General features: G+C 38.3%; 1 protein-coding gene across 2 annotated transcripts in view; it reads right to left on the bottom strand.

Moving 5' to 3' along the window:
* Positions 1 to 9,106: 9,106 nt before the first annotated feature.
* Positions 9,107 to 22,627, bottom strand: part of LOC132815398 (suppressor of cytokine signaling 6) — a 60,105-nt gene continuing 46,584 nt past the window's right edge. For both annotated transcript variants that reach the window (XM_060824297.1, XM_060824296.1), the window contains one exon: positions 9,107 to 12,346. In XM_060824297.1, the coding sequence (XP_060680280.1) occupies positions 10,619 to 12,226 (1,608 nt within the window). In that variant the 5' untranslated portion in view covers positions 12,227 to 12,346 and the 3' untranslated portion in view covers positions 9,107 to 10,618. The remainder of the gene's footprint in view (positions 12,347 to 22,627) is intronic.

Here is a 22,627-nt window from a genome sequence, read left to right as displayed (position 1 = left end):
ACCGTGAGGAACCAGAAAGCTGATTTAATCAGAAGTCTACAGCAATATATGAATAACTGCAAAAACTGACTAGATCAAAAGTCAGTCCGGTTGTACATTATACTTCACAAACATTTTTGGACCATAACAGAGATGGAACAGCAGCTTTTGCTTTGCATTTAGTATGGGTGAGAAAAGTAACTCCAACGAGTGAAACTTCAAATTTTTGTACTAGAATAACTGAGAACTTAAGAAATACCTGTATGTTGTTTTTCACTGGGGCACCAAGTCAACATGTGCATATTTAAAACAAGCTAATGGGAGGTTTTGGCTGAAGAACTGATACATGTATTCATTTGGACAGATGCCAGCACACATGTTCTAATTTCGTAATGACTCAGCAATGCAAATGTCTGGGAAACTGGCCAGATTTGGGAAGCTGGATTAACAACTTTAACAATGAGGTAAAAGGTTTGAATTTCTGTCAAAGGACAGATAATGTTTCACTTGATTTCCCCAACTATCCCCGTAGGTTTCTCATGTTTTCTACCGCACATTTAATTGCGCACCAGTTGATGCAGTTATGACCATCAAAAAGTCATTACCTTTGCAACTAACTTGGATTGCCACCCAAAACACACCAATGTGACTTTCTTCTTCCTCTATCAGACTCCTAATCTCTGCACAAAGATAGGTTTACTAACCAAGACTAACATTCATAATTTAGTTTGTTTTCCTTTGAGATAAAGAAGTTAGGACACAAACTTAATGGACGGCAGCAATTACAAAAGATTGCAATGAATTTGTTCTGCTTGTTAATTAAAAACCCATGAATCATAAACTGTGTTGCAGGCAGATTGTCAACAACAAATATAATATTCAAGTAAAATTTGGAGTTTGGGGATAACTCATACAGGAGAGGATGGGAAGTGGCAAAGGGAGGAGGGGAGAAGAGAGGCAGGAATATTTCAGCATGGAACAGAAGACAAGGGCAAGGGCAAAAATGCCTAAAGGAAGGAAAAGGGATGAAGAGGACCAAAAAGTCAAAAGGAAAGAAAACCCAAAAAAGAAAATGGTGGCACCAAATTTGAAGACAGGGGACACGTGGGAAAGATATGGACTATTTATATGGACTGTTTCATATGTCCCAGCATACTCAAAACATTTGGATAATGTGTCCCAACTGGGAAAGGGACTGATTAGAGAATACAGACTTTAATGGACTAATATACTGGCAGGGAAATTTGCTAGAACTGCTAGGCAGGATTTAAACCAGTAAGGTGGTGGGAACCTAGGGAGATAGTGAGGAAAGAGATCGGTCTGAGATGCATACAGCTCAGAACAGAAGTGTGTCATTTTTGATAAGGGATAACATTACAGCTGTGTTGAGGGAGGATATTCCTGGAAATCATCCAGGGATGTTATTTTGGTAGAACTGAGAAATCAGTAAAGGGATGATCACCTATTGGGATTGATTTATAGACCCCCCCAATAGTCAGAAGGAAATTGAGAAACAAACTTGTAAGGAGATTTCAACTTTCTGTAAGAATAATAGGTAGTTATGGTAGGGGATTTTAACTTTCCAAACATTGACTGGGACTGCCAAAGTGTTAAAGGTTTAGATGGAGAGGGATTTGTTAAGTGCATAGAAAACAATTTTCTGATTTAGTACGTGGATGTACTACTAGAGAAGGTGCAAAACTTGACCTACTCTTGGGAAATAAGGCAGGGCAGGTGACGAGGTGTCAGTGGGGGAACACTTTGGGGTCAGCGGCCATAATTCTATTCGTTTTAAAATAATTAGATTACTTACAGTGTGGAAACAGGCCCAACAAGTCCACACCGACCCGCCGAAGCGCAACCCACCCATACCCCTACATTTACCCCTTACCTAACACTACGGGCAATTTAGCATGGCCAATTCACCTGACCCGCACATCTTTGGACTGTGGGAGGAAACTGGAGCACCCGGAGGAAACCCACGCAGACACGGGGAGAACGTGCAAACTCCACACAGTCAGTTGCCTGAGTCGGGAATTGAACCCGGGTCTCAGGCGCTGTGAGGCAGCAGTGCTAACCACTGTGCCACCGTGCCGCCCACTAACTGACTAATGATGAAAAAGGATAGACCAGATCTAAAAGTTGCAGTTCTAAATTGGAGAAAGACCAATTTTGATGGTATTAGGCAAGGACTTTCGAAAGCTGATTGGAGGCAGATGTTCGCAGGTAAAGGGATGGCTGGAAAATGGGAAGCCTTCAGAAATGAGATAACAAAAATCCAGAGAAAGTATATTCCTGTCAGGGTGAAAGGGAAGGCTGGTAGGTATAGGGAATGCTGGATGACTAAAGAAATTGAGGGTTTGGTTAAGAAAAAGAAGGTAGCATATGTCAGGTATAGACAGGATAGATCGAGTGAATGCTTAGAAGAGTATAAAGGAAGTAGTATACTTAAGAGGGAAATCAGGAGGGCAAAACAGGTACATGAGATAGCTTTGGCAAATAGAATTAAGGAGAATCCAAAAGGTTTTTACAAATATATTAAGGACAGAAGGGTAACTAGGGATAGAATAGGGCCCCTCAAAGGTCAGCAAGGCAGCCTATGTGTGGAGTCACAGAAAATGGGGAAGGTACTAAATGAATATTTGGCATCAGTGTTTACTGTGGAAAAGGATATGGAAGATATAGACTGTCGAGAAACAGATGGTGACATCTTGCAAAATGTCTAGATTATAGAGGAGGAAGTGCTGGAAGTCTTGAAACGGTTAAAGGTGGATAAATCCCCAGCACCTGATCAGGTGTACCCGAGAACTCTGTGGAAAGCTAGAGAAGTGATTGCTGGGCCTCTTGCTGAGATATTTGTATCATCGATAGTCACAGCTGAGGTGCCAGAAGACTGGAGGTTGGCAAATGTGGTGCCACTGTTTAAGAAGGGCGGTAAAGACAAGCCAGGGAACTATAGACCTCAGTGGTGGGCAAGTTGTTGGAGGGAATCCTGAGGGACAGGATGTACGTGTATTTGGAAAGGCAAGGACTGATTAGGGATAGTCAACATAGCTTTGTGCGTGGGAAGTCATGTGTCACAAACTTGATTGAGTTTTTTGATGAAGTAACAACGAAGATTGATGAGGGCAGAGCAGTAGATGTGATCTATGTGGACTTCAGTAAGGCGTTCGACAAGGTTCCCCATGGGAGACTGATTAGCAAGCTTAGATCTCATGGAATACAGGGAGAACTAGCCATTTGGATATAGAACTGGCTCAAAGGTAGAAGACAGAGGGTGGCGGTGGATGGTTGTTTTTCAGACTGGAGGCCTGTGACCAGTGGAGTGCAACAAAGATTGGTGCTGGGTCCTCTACTTTTTGTCATTTACATAAATTATTTGGATGCGAGCATAAGAGGTACAGTTAGTAAGTTTGCAGATGACACCAAAATTGGAGGTGTAGTGGACAGCGAAAAGGGTTACCTCAGATTACAACAGGATCTTGACCAGATGGGCCAATGGGCTGAGAAGTGGCAGATGGAGTTTAATTTAGATAAATGCGAGGTGCTGCATTTTGGGAAAGCAAATCTTAGCAGGACTTATACACTTAATGGTAAGGTCCTAGGGAGTGTTGCTGAACAAAGAGACCTTGGAGTGCAGGTTCATAGCTCCTTGAAAGTGGAGTCGCAGGTAGATAGGACAGTGAAGGCAATATTTGGTATGCTTTCCTTTATTGGTCAGAGTATTGAGTACAGGAGTTGGGAGGTCATGTTGCAGCTGTACAGGACATTGATTAGGCCACTGTTGGAATATTGCATGCAATTCTAGTCTCCTTCCTATCGGAAAGATGTTGTGAAACTTGAAAGGGTTCAGAAAAGATTTACAAGGATGCTGCCAGGGTTGGAGGATCTGAGCTCCAGGGAGAGGCTGAACAGGCTGGGGCTGTTTGCTCTGCAGCGTCAGAGGTTGAGGGGTGACCTTATAGAGGTTTACAAAATTATGAGGGGCATGGATAATTTAAATAGACAAAGTCTTTTCCCTGGGGTCGGGGAGTGCAGAACTAGAGGGCATAGGTTTAGGGTGAGAGGGGAAAGATATAAAAGAGACCTAAGGGGCAACTTTTTCATGCAGAGGGTGGTACGTGTATGGAATGAGCTGCCAGATGATGTGGTGGAGGCTGGTACAATTGCAACATTTAAGAGACATTTGGATGGGTATATGAATAGGAAGGGTTTGGAGGTATATGGGCTGGGTGCTGGCAGGTGGGACTAGATGGGGTTGAGATATTTGGTCGGTATGCACAGGTTGGACTGAAGGGTCTGTTTCCATGCTGGACATCTCTATGATTTGAGGTGAGGGGAAACAAAGAACATAGGGGTAAACAGCAGCCTGGCTGTACTTGCATTAGATTATTAATCCACAGGTTCAGGCTAATTGGGGTTCAGATTTGAACAAGGCAATTTGTGGAATTTGAATTAATGTTTTAAAAAACTGGACAATGGTAACCATGAAACTATTGATTGATTGTCATAACAATCCATCTGGTTCACTAATGGCGGTAAAGGAAATTAGCCATCCTTAGCTGGTCTGGTATATATGACCTCAGACCCAGGACAATGTGGTTGATGTGTAACTGCCCTCTGAAAGGGCAGAGCAAGGCAAATGCAAAGCAATTATGAATGAGCAACAGAAGTTGGCCTTGTCAGTAACACTCATATCCCATGACAATTTTTTTTTAAAACAGCGGATTGTTTCCTTTCCAAAAAAAACTTTCAATTTGCTCTCAGTATGGGATGGAAAGATAGAATGCTTACATTTCATCAAACATTCAGTATCTTGATTCAAGTAAGAGTGCCTAGGGCAGCCACTGGCAGGATAATTTGAAAAGAGATCCATTGGTTTGGAGGATAATAGTCAAGGCAAAAAATCTGAATAGGTTTTTAAGTTAATTCTTCACCATTTAAGTTTGCATGCTTACCCACAGCAACTGGTGGAGGATGTAATGGGGTCCTGCACAGTGATGCTCCCTGGTCCAAAACTACAAACTCGTACAAATTTGTATCTTGGTTAGCTGCATACAGAGTAGATGCTGTTGTTTTAGCAGCTAAATTTACATGACATTTAACACTGAAAACCTCAAATTCTGTCAACAAAGAATGTAACTTCTTTTGGAGTCAAATGTTTAGTTGTTTTTGTTTTTTGTTCATTTACATAACCAGACAGAAAACTTTGAAAATCATTATTAAATGCAATGCTGCTAACCAATGGTTTTATTATGAAAAAGTGGTTTTATTATGAAAAGGTGGTTTTGCAGTATTGTTTAATAGCAAAGGCACCTCTGTTCATCCACAGGGCATTCAGATTTTGGCCACATTTCTGGGGTTGCCCATCTCCATCCAAATATGCATTTCATACCCAATCGGATGTGGATTCCATTTTCACAAAATGGGTTTTAAAATAGGTTCTGCAGTGAAATGAGTGGGTGGTCTTCCTTAAAACTACACTATTTTGTGTTAATAGGAGTAACTGCTACAATGATAACCGCAACATCAACTATTTGTCTCAACGTACTGAACTTAAAGTCTGACCTCTTTGCCTCAGCAAGCTCCTCCAATCTCATATACTAGCCCATATCTTTTAGCCTTCAAAGTGGGCTTCATCTGCAATTCCGCTCCCTGTCATTTCAGCAGGGATAACAGGGTCTACATCGATGATCTCTGGAAATCTCTTAAATCACAACGTCTCATTATTTCCTCCTGCCCTTAAAAACCTGACACTCATTTTTTCAGTTCTCCCAACCTTGATTGTTGGCTGCATTTGCCTCTAATATGCATCTCATATTATTATTTATTATTAGCATTCACTTTTAAAGTGACTAAAACTAGGAAGATGCGTTTTCACTACAATTAAGAGACCATGTAAATCAGGTAAATAAGCCAGTTCCTATGTGCAAGAGTATAGAGATTATTCCACTATAGAATCTTTCAACATCTGGAAATGCAGCACTTAATAGGACCCTCAGCTGTAGAATATTAGACATTTGTGTTTCCCAGACCTATATAGCGATGTTTAAGATAGCTAGTTTGGAGAAGATTTGTAGCTCAATTTAAGGTTCCAGATGTAAGTTTGCTTGCTGAGCTGGAAGATTTGTTTTCAGATGTTTCGTCACCATACTAGGTATCATCAGTAAGCCTCTGGTGAAGCAGCCATATTATGGCCTGCTACTTGTGTTTAGGTTACCTTGGGTCAGTGATGTCATTTCCTGTTCTTAGATGGCGATAGATGGGATCCAAATGTTGATAAGATTTCCAGTTGGAATGCCATGCATCTAGGAATTCTCGTGCTTTTCTCTGTTTGACTTGTCGGATGTATGCGTTGTCCTAGTCAAATTGATGTCCTTCCTCATCTGTATGTAAGGATACGAGTGAACGTGGTTCATGACATTTTGTGGCTAGTTGATGTTCATGTATCCTGGTGGCTAGTTTTCCTGTCTGTTTGGCCAATGGAGTGTTTGTTACAGTTCTTGCAAGCTACTTTGTAAATAATGTTCATTTTGCTTTTGACTGTATAGGGACTTTTAAGTTAAAAGTTACCACTTTGACTGGGAAAACATATACATATGGAACAAACGTAACAGAGACACTGCCAAGAATTCCTCGAAGGATGGCATTCCAACCAGACCTCTAACAACAAATATATTGATTTGGATCCCATCTATCACCCTCTGAGAAAAAGAACACAAAATGACATCACCACATGAAAAGACATCATCAATCCAAGGAAACCTAAACACAAGTAGAAAGCTGGCCATAATACCAGTGCTTCACCAGAGGGTCACTGATGATCTTACCTAGTAATGTGATGAAACGTCTGAAAACTAACCTTCCAGTTCAGCAAGCAAACTTACATCCAGATAGCGAGTTTTGAGAAGATTTGTAGCTCAGGTTGAAGTTCTGGATAGAAATCTTGCTCACTGAGTTGGAAGGTTCGCTTTCAGACATTTCATACCATACTAGGTAACATCTTCAGTGAACCTTTGGTGAAGCACTGGTGGTATGGTCCACTTTTTATGTGTTTAGGTTTCCTTGGGTCGGTGATGTCATTTCCTGCTCTTCTTCTCGAGAGGATGGTTTATGGGATCCAGGTCAATATGTTTGTTGATAGAGTTCTGGTTGGAATGCTATGCTTTTAAGAATCCTCGCATGTCTCTCTGTTTGGCTTGTCCTAGGAAGGTTGTGTTGCCCCGTCAAAGCAGCGTCCTTCCTCATCTGTATGTGGTGTAGTCAGAGTGGGTCATGTCTTTTTGTGGCTAGTTGATATTCATGTATCCTGGTGACTAGTTTTCTGCCTGTTTGTCCAATGTAGTGTTTATTACAGCTTTTTTTTTTAAATGACATTAGTTTTGCTTGTCATCTATATAGGGTCTTTCAAGTTCATTAGCTGCTGTTTTAAGTGTTGATGGATTTGTGGGCTACCATGATGCTCCAACTCAGCAAGCAAACTTACATCTGTTACATCCAGATGTTCAAGATAAGTGCAAACTAAAAAGTCTACCAAAATCAATGTTACCATTCACAAACAAAACAAAAATTGCTGGAAAAGCTCAGTAAATCTGGCAGCATTTGTACAGAGAAATCAGAGTTAACATTTTGGGTCTCACGACCTTTCCTCAGAACCAATGGTAGCTAGGAAAAATTTTTTGTGCAGAAGGTAGGATGGGGAAGATAAGTAAAACAAATATTTATGATTTGATATTTCCTTTACTTTCATGGAAGATTTATAACAAATATCAGTTGACATGCTTTAGAAAAAAAGTGATTGCTTCAGAGGCTTGGAAACTGCACTAAAACAATTCCAATAATCCAAGTTCTAAACAGACTGGGAATGTATGCTCAAGGCCAAGTCTAAAGGTTAGAGACAAGAGGCAACTATTTCCCCAAAGATAAAGAACAAGACAGAAACGTGAAAGTGAAGTCCAACCAGTTGTCAGGTATTGACTGTGAAGTTCCTCTTCTTGTGCACATTATTTACATGGTAACTTTCCTTCGGAGATCATAAGGATAGATACAGTGGAAAATTAGTATTAAAATAGTGGCAGAAATGTGCTGGGTCAAAAGTGGGCCGATAATAAAAAAATGTATAATGGATACCAATGGGAATTTTTCTGCAATGGACGATCATTGCTGGTTACGTGGCAAGGCTATTGATAGGTCACTCTATAACAGAATATAAAGGATCATTTATACATGATATAGATCATTCAGAATCAGGTCAAAACATCATTATAAATGGAATACACAATCCTTGTTTAATAAAGGTCCTTTCCCCAACCCTTAGTTGCTTTCCTTTGTAGCAGGGTTTCAATGACTTCATGTCCATTAATTACAGAGTCCATGTCAAATAGGGTTTGAAGCATACTGACAAAGGAATACTTCTAAGATATTGAGTTATTGCTTGACGGAGGCACATCTGATCCCTCCTCATAGGCCTCTCCAGTAATTCCTCAAATCTCTGGCTAGCACCAGTCATCAATATGGATTTCTTTTTAAGATTACGTAAACCATAACCGATAAGCCTACATCTCAGGTCAGGATCATGATTTTTTTTAGTGGACATGGTATAATGAGCATTGCACTTACACCACACTGCAAACAAACAAATCTAGCAGGTATCCCATCAACTATACCACAATACCAGGATATAGGAGAGCTTGGAAGGTTGTTTAACTTCAAGATTTTCCTACTCAACACCAAATAAAAATGAACACTTCAGATGTAAAACATTTCTACTATTTTTAAATTACATATTAACACTGTACATGTCATTAAGCATTAAACACGTGTAAACCATGTAATGGCATTTATGGCAGACAAATGCTTTTCTGTTCTTTTTTAAACTAAAGGAACAGTGTTAATATGATTACATACTTATGTAGAAACATACAAAATACCTGTTACCCAAAAAACAGAAGATTGTAAATTATGAGCTTGGAAGTTATCAGCTTTCATCTTATATTTGATGCCTGATATGGTTAAAAAAAAAGTCAAAGTTTAACATTTGCGTGACGCTTATTGTGTAAGACCAAACAAGAATAAGGTGTTGTGTCAGCTATGAATGACAGCACACACTAATAATTGGCATATTACAAATGATTTTATAGGAACAGTTTTGCCTGTACACTTACAGAAGTTTTCTATATGGCAATACAGGAAAATATGAAACAAAAAAATACACAACCTAAAAGTGCACAAAGTACTTCAACTGAAGGTGGAAAAGAAAACAAATTATTGCTAAATTTCAGTCAGTTGGTCTATTAAAATACAAATGAACTAGAGTAATAATATGCCAACTGATAAAAATCACAAAACATCCAATTTACCTCACTGGTATGATTAACCAATCTTTACCTGGTGATTACAAGGATACACAGACATTGAGTAATTGTTCAAAGTCCTGAACCATGATATCCAAATTACAATTCATATTACTCCATTGAAAACAAACAAATCCATAAAAAGTCATTCCATATTACCTCATAGAAATTAATGTTGATATCCTACAACCATTTTGAAAAAAATCTGAAATTGGCAAATAAAGCTCATCAGCTCCCTTTAAAACCAGGGATAATACTCTTCAATATTTACTGTGTTTAATGTGGTCTCCCACTGGTTTTCAAACCATTACTCAAAGAAATACTGGCAGATGGTCCTTTACAAAATTGGTCCGGGGGCAAACAAGCACAAACTGGCATATGAACCCTATGTGCAAACCAGACGTGAAAATAAATCTATGTTGTGCTCTACATTAAAAAGGCATTTGGAAACTATCTTTCAAATCAAACTGAAAATTCTGAATTAAGGAGTATAAAAACAAATTCCCCCTTTAAAAGAAGAATGTTAAGATAAGCAATTCCAATTGAAAAAAATCATGAATTTTTGGACTCATGCACAAGTCTGTTAAGGAAGGTTTGTCAGAATTACAGTAATTCTCTACAGAGGAAAAGTGACAAGATACAACACTCCAGGTTGCCAGCTGCTGATAATGTCAGCACACAGCCAATTAAACAACAACAGTACACTGTTTACCCCGTGTACCACCTAAGACACTGAATACATTGTCTTGTTTTACTCTAGTGATGTTTTTTCAATTGGAAAGAAATCATGGCTTGGCTTTGAAGACAAATTGCCCAGGTGTTATCTCATTTGGTACATACTGCTGCTGGAAGGTCACTTGCTCTTGAATAAAACCAGCCTGCACAGAATACTGTGCACATGGCCATAATCAATGGGCTAGGTCTTCAATGTCGCTCTCGAGAACAGTTTTGCAAACCTGCAGTTAACAGTTTAAAATTTATAAAAACTGGGTGCGGATTGGTGTGGCAGTCTTTCATAGGTGATTGAAAAAATAATGTTGCAGCTCAATGTGAAAAATGGGGTGACAATTTGGCAAATAGTAGACCATGCTCAACAGGTGTTGGGTGGATGGTGGAGAGAAGGGAAAGAGGATAAGAGAATGACAACAAAGGCCCGTGATTACAAAATGAAGGAGCACATAAACAACAACTTCTTAAATCTAATTTTTGATAAATTATATTTTTTTAAAAATTCCAATGCATTCCAGTTCCAAAAGTGCAATCAATCTGCAAGATTTCAAAACTTTTCAGTAGTGCTTCTCCTGCAAATAATCCTTCATTTTGTTTGGCAGAGGCAGTTTTTGAATTAAATCTATTCGAGTGTATTGACGAATAACAAAACGACACAGATACTGTAGTGACCGCACTTGCATGAATCGGGAGACTGGGTTTGTTAGTCTTACAGGATAAGTTGCGGAGCCAGGTAGGCGAGACCTAGAATAACAAAATGCTCCATTTTCAGAGTCTTTAATTGAGTGTTCAATTAACTCTACAATAGATGTGTGCCCCTCCACATCAGGTTGTTCATAAAAGCTAAACCTTCCATTTGAGTGTTCTATTCTAGTATGAAGAGTTTTGCCTTGTGAACGAAAACTCAGACTTAAAAGATAACGGTCGTCAGAACTATCACGTACAAGAAAAGAACCATCAGGCACATTGGCAAGCTTCTCCTCTGCCTCCCATCGTGTTATGGGACCCCAGTACCATCCTTGCTTTGCAAGTTTTTTCAGCTCTTCAGTGAGACTTGTGACCACCATTGGACCATTATTTTGTACAGAGTCGTAAACTCTCCCTACTCCAGGAGCAGAATTTGGATCAAAGTTCAAATGATGACGAACTCTTTCTGCTACATGAGCTGCTGTACCACCAAACCCAGGAAATGTCAATTGCATTTGATTTGGAATCGGAGGTAGGAGTGGAGATAGTGGAGGAAGATCAACATGATTAGAATTTGAATTCGGCAAAATGACACCAGTTGTACCAATCAAAAGACCATTTACAGGTGGGTCCAAGAATATATCAGAAGCAACCATTAAATTTGGGACCATATGGCCTTCATCTGTCTGTAGTGGGCTGCTACATAGATGGGATGGCACTGATGAAACTTCCATTGGCAATGGATTGTCAAGACAACAGGTACGGGACCCTTCCATAGGAAACATTCCCTCTTCTAAAGGCATTGTGTACTGAATGTAATTCTGAGGCATCAATCCAATAACCACAGGAACATGACAAGATTCATCAGTATTCAAATTAGAACTGTCATTTTGGGGCTCAATTTCTTCAATTGTATTGCTCTGTTCCTGAAAGACACGATCTGTTTGCATATCATGGAACTCCTTACGAACGCCATTTAATGCCTGGTTTGGGCTGTTATTGTGGACTAATGCTTTGACCTTAACCTCCATCTTAATGCAGGTCTCTTCAGAGCTGGCTGATCGTAAAGGCCAAGGTGTAGGACTATAATGATGGCCCCGAAGTGAGGTGGATCTTAAGGGTCTTTGAGTTTTTAAGTCATTAATACTTGGAGTTGAAGAGGAAGAAAATCGATCATCTTCCAAGTTAAGAGGAGGTGAATTCCCTTTTGCCTTTTGTTTCTGCTTTGCAGAAAGCCTCCTTTTCAAGGTGCCCATCAAACCTTCACCTTTTGATTTATTTTTTGGTCCTTTATCATCTTCATCTGCTTTATTTAGATCATTACCAGCCAAATCTTTCCCATAACAACTAAAGAGAGAATCTTCCTTCCCAAAATCATTGACAAGTGACTGGTGCTGTACAACCACAAACTCATTTTCATCTTTCCCTTTGTTTAAGTTAAAAGATTTTCTGATCGTTTTAAGGCTGATTTTCTTCATCCTGAAAAAGATGTACAAGTCTTTTCACACAGCAATCACTCCAATGTTGTTCTTTGTACCAATCTAACCAGTGTGGTTTTCTTTGTCCAGAACACAGCTAAACACCAAGATATCCATCTCCTGCAAAAGTAGACAAAGGGTTACATTTTTCAATATTTAAACATGCATATTTTAAGATACAAAGAGCAAACTATGTACAATACAGACCATTAAAAGTCAATTCCTAATGTTAAAATGCAAGCGTGTGCAAAGCTCTTCAAACGGTTATAAACTGAGAATAAACAGGGAAAAATTTGCAAAGTAAGTGCTAACAATGGCTTTGACTCCATTATGAAGAAAAAATTTGGCCAGGAGCTAATGTGATTTTTTTTACTCAGGGCTTGTCAGCTCTGAATGATTGTTAAAACTGATTTGGATCATAGATAGGTTTAATAAGAAACTAAGTTCTTTCTCCTTCAACTTCAATATGTTATTCATAATTTTGTACAAGGCGTGAGCATTTTTACTACCAGGAAGATGAGCGTGTCAATAATTTCTCCCATGCTGAATCTTCAGCACTCAGACAACTGAGATGCCTCAAGAGAAATCAGCCAAGAGGAAGTCTATAGATTCCCAGCATGACAAAGTTGAATCAGCCTGAAGAGATTTTTTAAAAAAATGTTTACTGATCACTTCACACTACATTAGATGCAGATAGAGGCAAGAAATTTGTGAATTCAGAAAAAAAAAGTTATTAGCCAGATTAAGTATAGTGCCCGTGTAAAGAAACCAAATTATGACTTCATTAAGAGAGTGTCTTTATTAAAGCTGATCAATCTTCTTGATCTTTATCAAGCCCATTCAACAATGGGAAATAATCTCAAAAGGCAGGATATCAAGATGAAAAACACACCGAGTTGGGTTTTTAATTTCACAATGTAGATCTTGATCTTTATAAAGCCGTTGAAGAGTAGGGCTTTTCTTAGCTACCCCCATTCAGTTATCCAAGTTCTGCTTGCAGAGGCTTCAAAGTGAATCTGACAGCTGCCTGCCACCATTTTTCAAAATTACTAAACGTCCTTAGGTCATGCTTAAATTAACATTTCAACCACTGTAAACTGCTCAATTCTTAAAAAGTGTTTTAGTAGTAACAGAAATTAAATCTGTAAAGGAATCCCATTTTTCTGTAGATTAATCAACAACTATGGGGATATAGATGAATTTCAATAAGCACAGAGAAAACAAAGTCTTGTTTGCAAAGAAACCAGACCCCATTATCTCAACTCAATGCAGACAGATTGAGTAGAAATACCTAGTCCGTCCTGGTATATTTGAAATCAATAATCTATGTGAAACACCATTCTTCTGGGCCTCAGTCACAAGTTCAATCTCACTTAAATCAGCTGACTTCCAATCTGCAATCCTAGATTGGGGCAAACCCTAGATTTTCCCCCAGATTTTTAAAAAGCTTCATTTTATATACTAAAAATATTATACCAAATGAACCAAAGCCAAACATTTACTAGCTTGTTCCTTGTAGAATGGTGTGCATAGAAAGAAATCAAATATATTTCAGTACAGGTAGTTGCCCTATAATGCCATAGCTGTGTTCTAGCAATACCTCACTTCATAGAAAATCACTGAATAGAAATAATGGGGCCTATGACAACCATCTGACGAAGGAGCAGTGCTCCGAAAGCTAGTGATTCCAAATAAGCCTGAACGACTATAAACTGGTGTGATTTTTTTAAACTTTGTACTCCGATACATGTGCTTACTGGCAGGGGATAGCAAGAAGTTTAGTTGTGTGAGCTCTCCATCTCCCAATGTCTGCATGTAGTTATTGTTTTAAAAATGTTCCTTGCAACTTGGCCTAAATCAGCAAATACCAAAACAGACTGTCCTCTGAAAAAAGAGGCTCACAGTAATCCTCAATTATGGGCTATTTCCAGTAATTAATTTTCATCCTACAACTACAATTTAATCAAGCTTTTCAATACAGAAATCAAGTAAAGATGATAACTTGCTAGTCTAAAAAACAAAAGTGCTCAAAAAACTCAGCACGTCTCGTAGCATTTGTGGAGACAGTGTTAATATTTTAAACCAGATATTACTCTTAACCAAAAGGGATGGTTTTCCTGCAGAAAAGTGTGAAGGAAGAGCATGTGGCACAGAAGGGTAAGTCAATAGAAGGTTAAAGAGTGAGAATGATTAGACATCGTGGGGGTCACAGTAAAAAAGAAAAAGGGAATGAAAGAAAAAGTGGAAGGGAGACAAATCCAGAGTGAGAGTGTTAATTTTACAATATAGGCCAGCTCAAATCCAAGGGAACAAGGCATGGGCTTCGAAAAATCCACCTGGAATAAAATGTCACTCTCTTTGATTTTCTTTTGTTTCAGTACATACTTTTTAAAAAAATCTATATGCAATTACATAATTGCTCATACTGTCATCTAATTTCATATGTACCTGTTCAAGATCTCTGGTAAATACCAATGTAACAAAATAATTATTTAATATTTCTGCCATCTTGATCAAATCCTTCATAAACTTAATCCTTGGCTAAAGATGATGCTATCAATCCCAATCCCAATGCTATCAGTTGGGTTCCCCATTACTATTGCTAGTTTTCATCTTGCCACTCCAGAAAGCCTCGAAGCATCAAGTCTAACCTCGCTTCAGTCCTGCTCCTAGACCTCCGGTATACTGGTAACAAGTACATTGTATCTATTGGACAGAATGAGCGCCTGCAGGATCTCTCCTCTATATAGATGTGTATGGGTCAAAGAAAGTGTGACACAATCCAAGAAGAATCAGTTTACACCAGGGATCTAAAGCATCAGAATTAAATTGCCTGATATAAACTAAATAAAGATATAAAGTCTACATTTTCAGTGAAAATATGGTGCTGTGATTCCTTTGTACATGCGCAGTTGCCCTTGAAACATCAAACCAGCTCCTATTTTCTACCTATGTAAGCTTTCAATTCAGGAGATTCATTAATTACATTTCAGTGGTAAAGCACCACCTATTCACAGATTAACTGCCAGAAAACCATAGGTGATGCAACCATTAAAAAAAACTAGAAAATGTTGCCCTTGTAATAAAGGCAAACGTTTTATTCACAAATAACCACTGACATGAACATTGTTACTTGCTTTATATGCTCGTTTTCCTGCTTTTACAATGGTAATTAGGAATCTAATTAGGTTCCCTTGCCCAAAAAAGCAAAAGTTTGAGGTACCACTTTTAACACTGAAAATTATGCTTCACCGAAGTGTGAATGAACATGGATCTATAGAAGCTATTGTGCACGGTTTGCTCCAAATAGTGGGTGGCTTTGGATACAAACACAGCTATTAAGATATAATTGCAGAAAAGATTTACAAGGATGTTGCCAGGGTGAGGGATTTGAGCTATAGGGAGAGGCTGAACAGACTGGGGCTATTTCCCCTGGAAAGTCAGATATTGAGGGGTGACATATAGAGATTTATAAATCAAAGGGGCACAGATAGAAGGAATAGCCAAGGTCTTTTTCCCCCAGATAGGGGAATCCAAAACTTAGTGGGCATAGGTTTAAAGTGAGAGGGAAAAGATATAAAAGGAACAACTTTTTCACACAGAGTACTGTGTGTTTGGATTGAGATGTTAGAGATGATAGGAGATACTGGTGCAATTACAATATTTAAAAGGCATCTGGATGGGTACATGAATGGGAAGGGATAGAGGAATTTGTGTCAAATAGGATTAGATTAATTTAGGATATCTGATCAGCATGGACAAGTTGGACCAAAGGGTCTGCTTCCATGCTATACAACTCTATGACTCTATCTTATCCATTTTCAGATGTCTAGTTACCATTGAGGAAGTCTCAGTGAAGGTGAGGATTGAGACAATGTTGTGACTTCATAAATCATGGGCTAACAAAGAGCAAGAAGAAATCAAGTTTGTGCTCCTCATGACTATCCAAAGATCTTTGTTGGAAAATACAGGTGAAAACTAAATTCAGGCACAGCTCAAAAGTGTGACTGAGGTGAGGAATCAACAAGTATAGACTTGGAACAGCAGACTAACAGGTGTTACCATACATACTGGTAAAAAAAATTGATCTCATAAGAAACCTGTTTCAACTTTTTGTTTTAAGTGGATCAAAGCCCTGGGATTTCCTAACCAAAGAATAATCTTAGAGCTGTAATGGTTCAATTTAATTGTGAATTTATAAACAGGAAAGAAAATAATTATCAGTAAACACACAAAAATTAATCATCTTATAATAATTAATATGAAAGATAGTTCATAATGTCATAAAATGAATATACTAATATTAATATGAATTCTCATGTTGTATTTTTATTTTAATTTATTGAAGCATTGTTTTTAATTTTCACTTGGGATCCAAATCAACCACATGTGGAAAACATGAACTGTGTAAAAGTGACTTTTGACATAAAAGGTTAGTCTCCAAAAGTTGACATTCATACAAGCATATGCAGTAATCCATAATAATAAAGTGGCACAAAAAAAAGTATTTTCTCCACTTTCTATTTAAACAGTTCAGAAATATGAAGTGGATATTTCAAATTATTCCCTAAAACAGCGTACACAATATATGGGTGGAAAATGGATAAACAATTAGGTAAATTATACCATCAGAACAGTATTTCTTTCCCTCTGTCCCTCTCCTCAGAAGTAAGGGACTAGAGAAACTTTTGTTAATAAGTAGAATTTATAAAATCTATACTGGGAATTGTTGATGTTTTATACCTTTATGACAGAGCAGTCTATTTGATTAACACCCTCACACCCATCGTTACACCCTTAACCTCTTCATCACTGGTAACTGTTATATTTCTCACATTATGCTGGCTCCTGACATCTTGTGGCACTGTTAAATAGTTCTGAGCTGCCTAAGTGGACCTGCAGCTCCATCTGTCAAAGTCAGTTTTCGAGCATACCCCTGGTTTTTGTCCTGTGGATGGGAGCAGTGATTGTGCAGGCAGGAGATCAGTTACTAATTGTAGAATACCCACTTCTTGTAGCTAGTTTAGTTGTGATAACAAGTGTGAGGAGATTTTGTAATGTGTGTAGAAGTTTTTCTAATGATTTTAGTCTTTCTTAAGAATAATACTAGTGGTGATGTCTTTCCACGAGCATCAACAAAGTGCCACCTTCTTGAAAATGCAGGAAATAAGTATTTTGTTTATTAAAAAAATGTTGACCTCCATCATGGGCTTTAGGTTTATATTTTACCCCATACATCATCCAATAAAAATACAGATCCCAGGAAGTGAATTGTAATACAATGTTTCTGGCATTAGCCAAATTTGAATTTGATATGATAAATTTTATAACTTCATTCTAAAATCCATAACCTCACCGTCCTAACACTCTCATGTGAAAAGAGTCCAGACAACAAGAAACCAGTTTCTGGTAATTAAGCTACATGACCGCCAAGAACAGGAGGGTCCTACTAGTACTTGTAACTGAGTTCAAATGGCATCATCCAACACACATTCCAACTTTGCAAGTCCCTCCCTTACCTGCCAAATACAAGGCCTTGACCAGTAGCTGCTAGAAATAGCACAAAAAGGTGAATTCTCACCAAATCTGCAGTTAAAATGTGGCTCGTGTGCTTGAATGATAAAATATTTTTCCTTTCCTCTGACAAACAAACCTACGTCAAATGAAGAAAAAATTCACAAAAGTATCTTTGCTAATCAGAATGCCTCAGCTTATGAAGGATGTCACAACCTACATGCCAGGACAGACTTCAGAACTATATCCTCTCTCAGAACTTAAAACATCTGTCAAAAACAGGAAATGACTGTGAATGCATTCAGTTACTTACTTGTTCTCCTACCAACCATGATTTTACTGGTGTTGCAAGGTTTTTATTTCAAATGTTTTAACTATAGATTGAGCAGTTCTATTTTAGTGCATAGATGTACAGAAACATTTGTTAAAATATTGACCATTGCTGCAAAGCTTCATTTTCACCATTAAATTACAAAAGACCAATGACATCTACCTTCTCACATTCTCATGCCCAAGTTTGAGATTAAACCAAAAACAGCTTATTTGCTCCCTCTTGTTGCATGTCTTTAGAAAAACTGTGCGTTTTATCATTTAAGACAAAGATATTCAAATGCTTAACTTGCAAATCTTGCATTAGTATTCATCAAGCTATTTTAGAAAGTCTATTTTGTTTTGATCAAAAATAATTTTCTTAAATGTAGTTTATTTACCAATTATACATACTATCATATTCTTTTGTATATCCTTGAATTTCCTATAAGAATGAACTGAGACACTGTGTGGTACCAATAGGATTCAAGACAGTCAAGTGGTTCTTCTACAAAGCTTCATCCTGAGGCTTGACCCAAATTGTTGTGGCAGCATGTGAAGTGAATCAATAAATGGAAGTGATACCCAGAGAAGTTTCTATTTGCAACAAATCAGACAGCATAGCTTTGCAACATAAGAATGAACTGTATTTATGTCAGCCACAGCTCATTCGGTAGCATTATCACCTGAGTCAAACGACAGCATATTCAAGTGTTGCCTAAGCTACTTGTGCAAACTCAAGGCAGACCATCCAATGTAATACGGAGGCTGTGTTGTACCAACAGTGGTATTGATTCACTGATGAAATGCTCCCTGAGATGACAGCAAAAGATTCCATGATACAATTTCAAATAAAGGCAGAAGGACTTCCAAGTTGTTCTGGTCAGTACTTATTTGCTAGCAAACAGTGTTATGTTATCATACTGTGATTTATTGGACCTTGCTCTGTGCCAGTTAGCTGTCCCAATTTCTCCATTCCAGTTGCACTGCAGAACGACTTAACTGGCTGCAAATTGCTTCAGGACACCAAAAGGTCAAAACAATACAATGGTTCTTCTTTGCCTCTAAAGAATTGCTCAGTTGCTGGATAACTGGTTTGCAATGCACAGTAATGCCAATAGCGTGAGTTGAATTCCCACACCAGCTAAGGATACCTTGAAGGATTCTGTTTCACAACCACTCCTCTCATCTGAGATGTGGTGACTCTCAAGTTAAACCATCACCCATGTCTCTTTTTAATAAGAAATCAGCCCTATGTTCTGATAGGACTATGTGATTTGACCTTTACCCGATTTAAATATTCAAGGAGTGAACATTATAAACAAGGTTGTTTAATGAGCATTCATTCTAAGTTCTTCCAAGATTCTCATGCAAATATATCATATCAGGGTTGGAAAGAATATCAAGTAGGATTCTCTGGAACTTGAATATAAATTTATCATGGGGTAGAATTACCAAATACCTGTTCTCAAAAATTTTGATTCACTCACAGAATGTGCGCAACACCAACTGAGTCAACATTATTGTCCATTTTTAGTTGCCCTTGAGAAAGTGACAGTGAGCTGCCCTCTTGAACAAATATAGTCCATGTGCTAATAGTTGACCCAAATGTCATTAGGGAGGGCGATCCAGGATTATGACCCAGAAACACTGATGGAATGGCGATTTATTTACAAGTCAGCATGGTGAGTTGCTTGAAGGAGAACCTGCAGATAGTTGTGTTCTTCTTCTTTCGACCAATAGATGTTAATGATCTGTGATCAATAGATGTAGGAATGAGTATCGACTGATAACCATAGCATTATTTACCACAGGAGCCATCCATGCCTGGGCCCTAATCTTTGCTCAGAGCCTTCAAATTGCTCGTTTTCAAGTACAAATACCAGTTCCTTTTCTAAGGAAGGACCAAATCTGCTCTGACCACAATTTAATGTACTGCATTCCAGATCATAATGCAGTGTCTAAATTTCATAGCTGGATTTGTTACCAGTTATCTTACATTGGTGAAACCTGTGATCCTGCTGCCAATATAAAATCTAACCCCATCAAATAATTAACATTTCTATTAACATCTCTTTAGCCTTCATTGCCCTCAGGAGAATCATCCAAGTTTCTCTCATCTCTCCATGTAATTAAAGTTCTCAAAATGATAGGGTGAACAGTGAGAAATTAAGGCCATTTGGTCCACTATATCCACACTAGGTCTCCACACCACAGACTCAGTTTATCCTGTATCTCAGCACTTTATACATAGCCAAGCAAATGTCTCTTTTCAGGTGCTTACTTAATTCCATACCAAAAGCCAGAATTGAATCTGTCACTATCAGACTCTCAAGTCAGTATTTTACATCCGAATCAGTGCATTAGAAAGATTTCCTTATGTTAACTTTTATTCTTTTGCCAATTCCTTTAAATCTCTGTTGTTCCAATTTTCAATCTTTCTACTAGTGATGGGAACAATTCTCTATCTACTCATAATTTTGAGTACCTCTACCAAAGTCTAATTTATCTTCACAAGCAAGAACAACTTCACCTTCTCCAATTCATCACTAAGTTACCAATGCGTCACTGGAACCATTCCTCTGAACAGTTACTTGGTAAAATAGAGCATGAATATTGCTGAATAGAGACTTGTTGCAGTAACTTTTCATCTTGCACTCATCAAGTTGTGTCAAATTTCAAATAATCGCAATAATTTTGCTGCAGAAAGAAGAGAATACTGATTGGTTTGCAAGTAGACTCCAACTGACTAAGGCATTACCATGGAAAAAGTAACAGGCATTACATGTCATATATGGGTTTAAATGTCAGTACGATGTAGGTATGTGGGCCACAAGTTCCAATGATCAAATTAAACAAAGTGATGTAACAAATACAGTTCTTACTCAACCAGCATGCAGTTGCAAACACAATGAAAATGCTACTCTTAGATACAAGTCCATGATTGAGCAGCACTCACTGAACAATTCTGGACACGTTAAAAGCAGGACTAACAACTGATTTAAGACAATCATGTGTACACTAAGGCTTATTTATACATTCATATATATTCACATACAGGAGCATGTTCTCTGCAAATAAAAGGAATATATTCAAGCCTCCTGCCTTTTCTGAATTACCCAGGAGCTTGAGGAGCCTATAGTTCATAACAACATTTTGAAGCCCTGGCAACTCTTATACATTGTTTTTGTACGAACTAGAGCAATTATGTCCTCTTGTAATGTGGTGACCAGAACTCTTCACAAAATTCTAGATGTGGCTTAACAAATGCATTATATATTTCCAGTGTTGTATCCCTGTTCTTGAATACCTCAACCAATGAAGGAAAGCACCCCAACACTTTATCTTATTTACCGGTTTCATGACCTTATAAAATGTATCCATTTTCCACTAAATAAGCTCTAGCTTTGATTATCTCCTGTCACTTTCCATACTACTCTCAACCTACTGACACTATAATCATTGCTTCAAAAATGATCTCTCAATGAAACATGCTCTGCTTGGTCACATAAAAAAAAGAGTGACCTAGAGATGTTTGCTTTTGACTCCTGACTTAGTTCAAGTATGTAATAACATGGATAAAGGCTTGTTCTGAAGGAGGAGAATTGTTAATTTAGTTTCTCTCTCCACAAATGCTGTTAGGCCTGTTCTGTTTCCTTTCAAAGATTCAACACTACCTTTTCCAATTTACAGAGCAAGAGAGCACGAAACAGAGAGAAAAATTATGACAGAGAAAAACAAAGTGAGAAGAGGAGCGAAAGAGGAAGAGAGAGCACGCGCAAGAGGGGGAGGGGGAGAAAACGAGAGAGAAAAAATCAAGGGGGGGGGGGGGGGGGAGGGAAGTTGCAAATATGTTTTCCATCTTACAATATGCGAAATCATCCTACACATGTAAAGTAAGATAGGAGATGTGAATTCCTAGGCAGTGACTCAGTTGCCTGGTTTTGATGCATTTAGATAAAACTGTAGTTTCAGTCCATTTTTTTAATACTGCCCATAAGCCTCTCGAGACTTAATCTGTCATCACAGCAGCCATTTTAGGTTAGTAGTCGTGCTTTATTTAAAAACCATTTTCATCCATGAAAAGACTTAGGTGTAACAACAGGATGATTTCAGTTAAGACGTTTGACGAGGTTCCTTATGGTAGACTGGTTAGCAAGTATAGATCACATGGAATACAGGGAGAACTAGCCATTTCGATATAGAACTATCTTGAAGGTAGAAGACAGAGGGTGGTATTGGAGGGTCTTTTTCAAACTGGAGACCTGCCACCAGTGGTGTACCACAGGATTGGTGCTGCACCACAGGATTGGTGCTGCATCCATTTTGATCACTTACTTAAATGATTTGGATGTGAACATTGGAGATATGCTTAGTACGCCTGCAGATGACACCAAAATTGGACATGCAGTGCACTGTGAAGGTGGTTACCTTAGAATACAGCAGGATCTTGATCAGATATGCCTCTGGGTCGAGGATTGGCAGATGGAGTTTAATTTAAATAAATGTGAGGTACTGCATTTTGGAAAGGCAAATCAGGGCAGGACTTCTACACTTAACAGTAAGATCTTAGGGAGT

Source organism: Hemiscyllium ocellatum, chromosome 4, assembly GCF_020745735.1.
Source record: "Hemiscyllium ocellatum isolate sHemOce1 chromosome 4, sHemOce1.pat.X.cur, whole genome shotgun sequence".
NCBI lineage: Eukaryota > Metazoa > Chordata > Chondrichthyes > Orectolobiformes > Hemiscylliidae > Hemiscyllium > Hemiscyllium ocellatum.
This window is presented reverse-complemented; position numbering and strand designations above follow the sequence as displayed.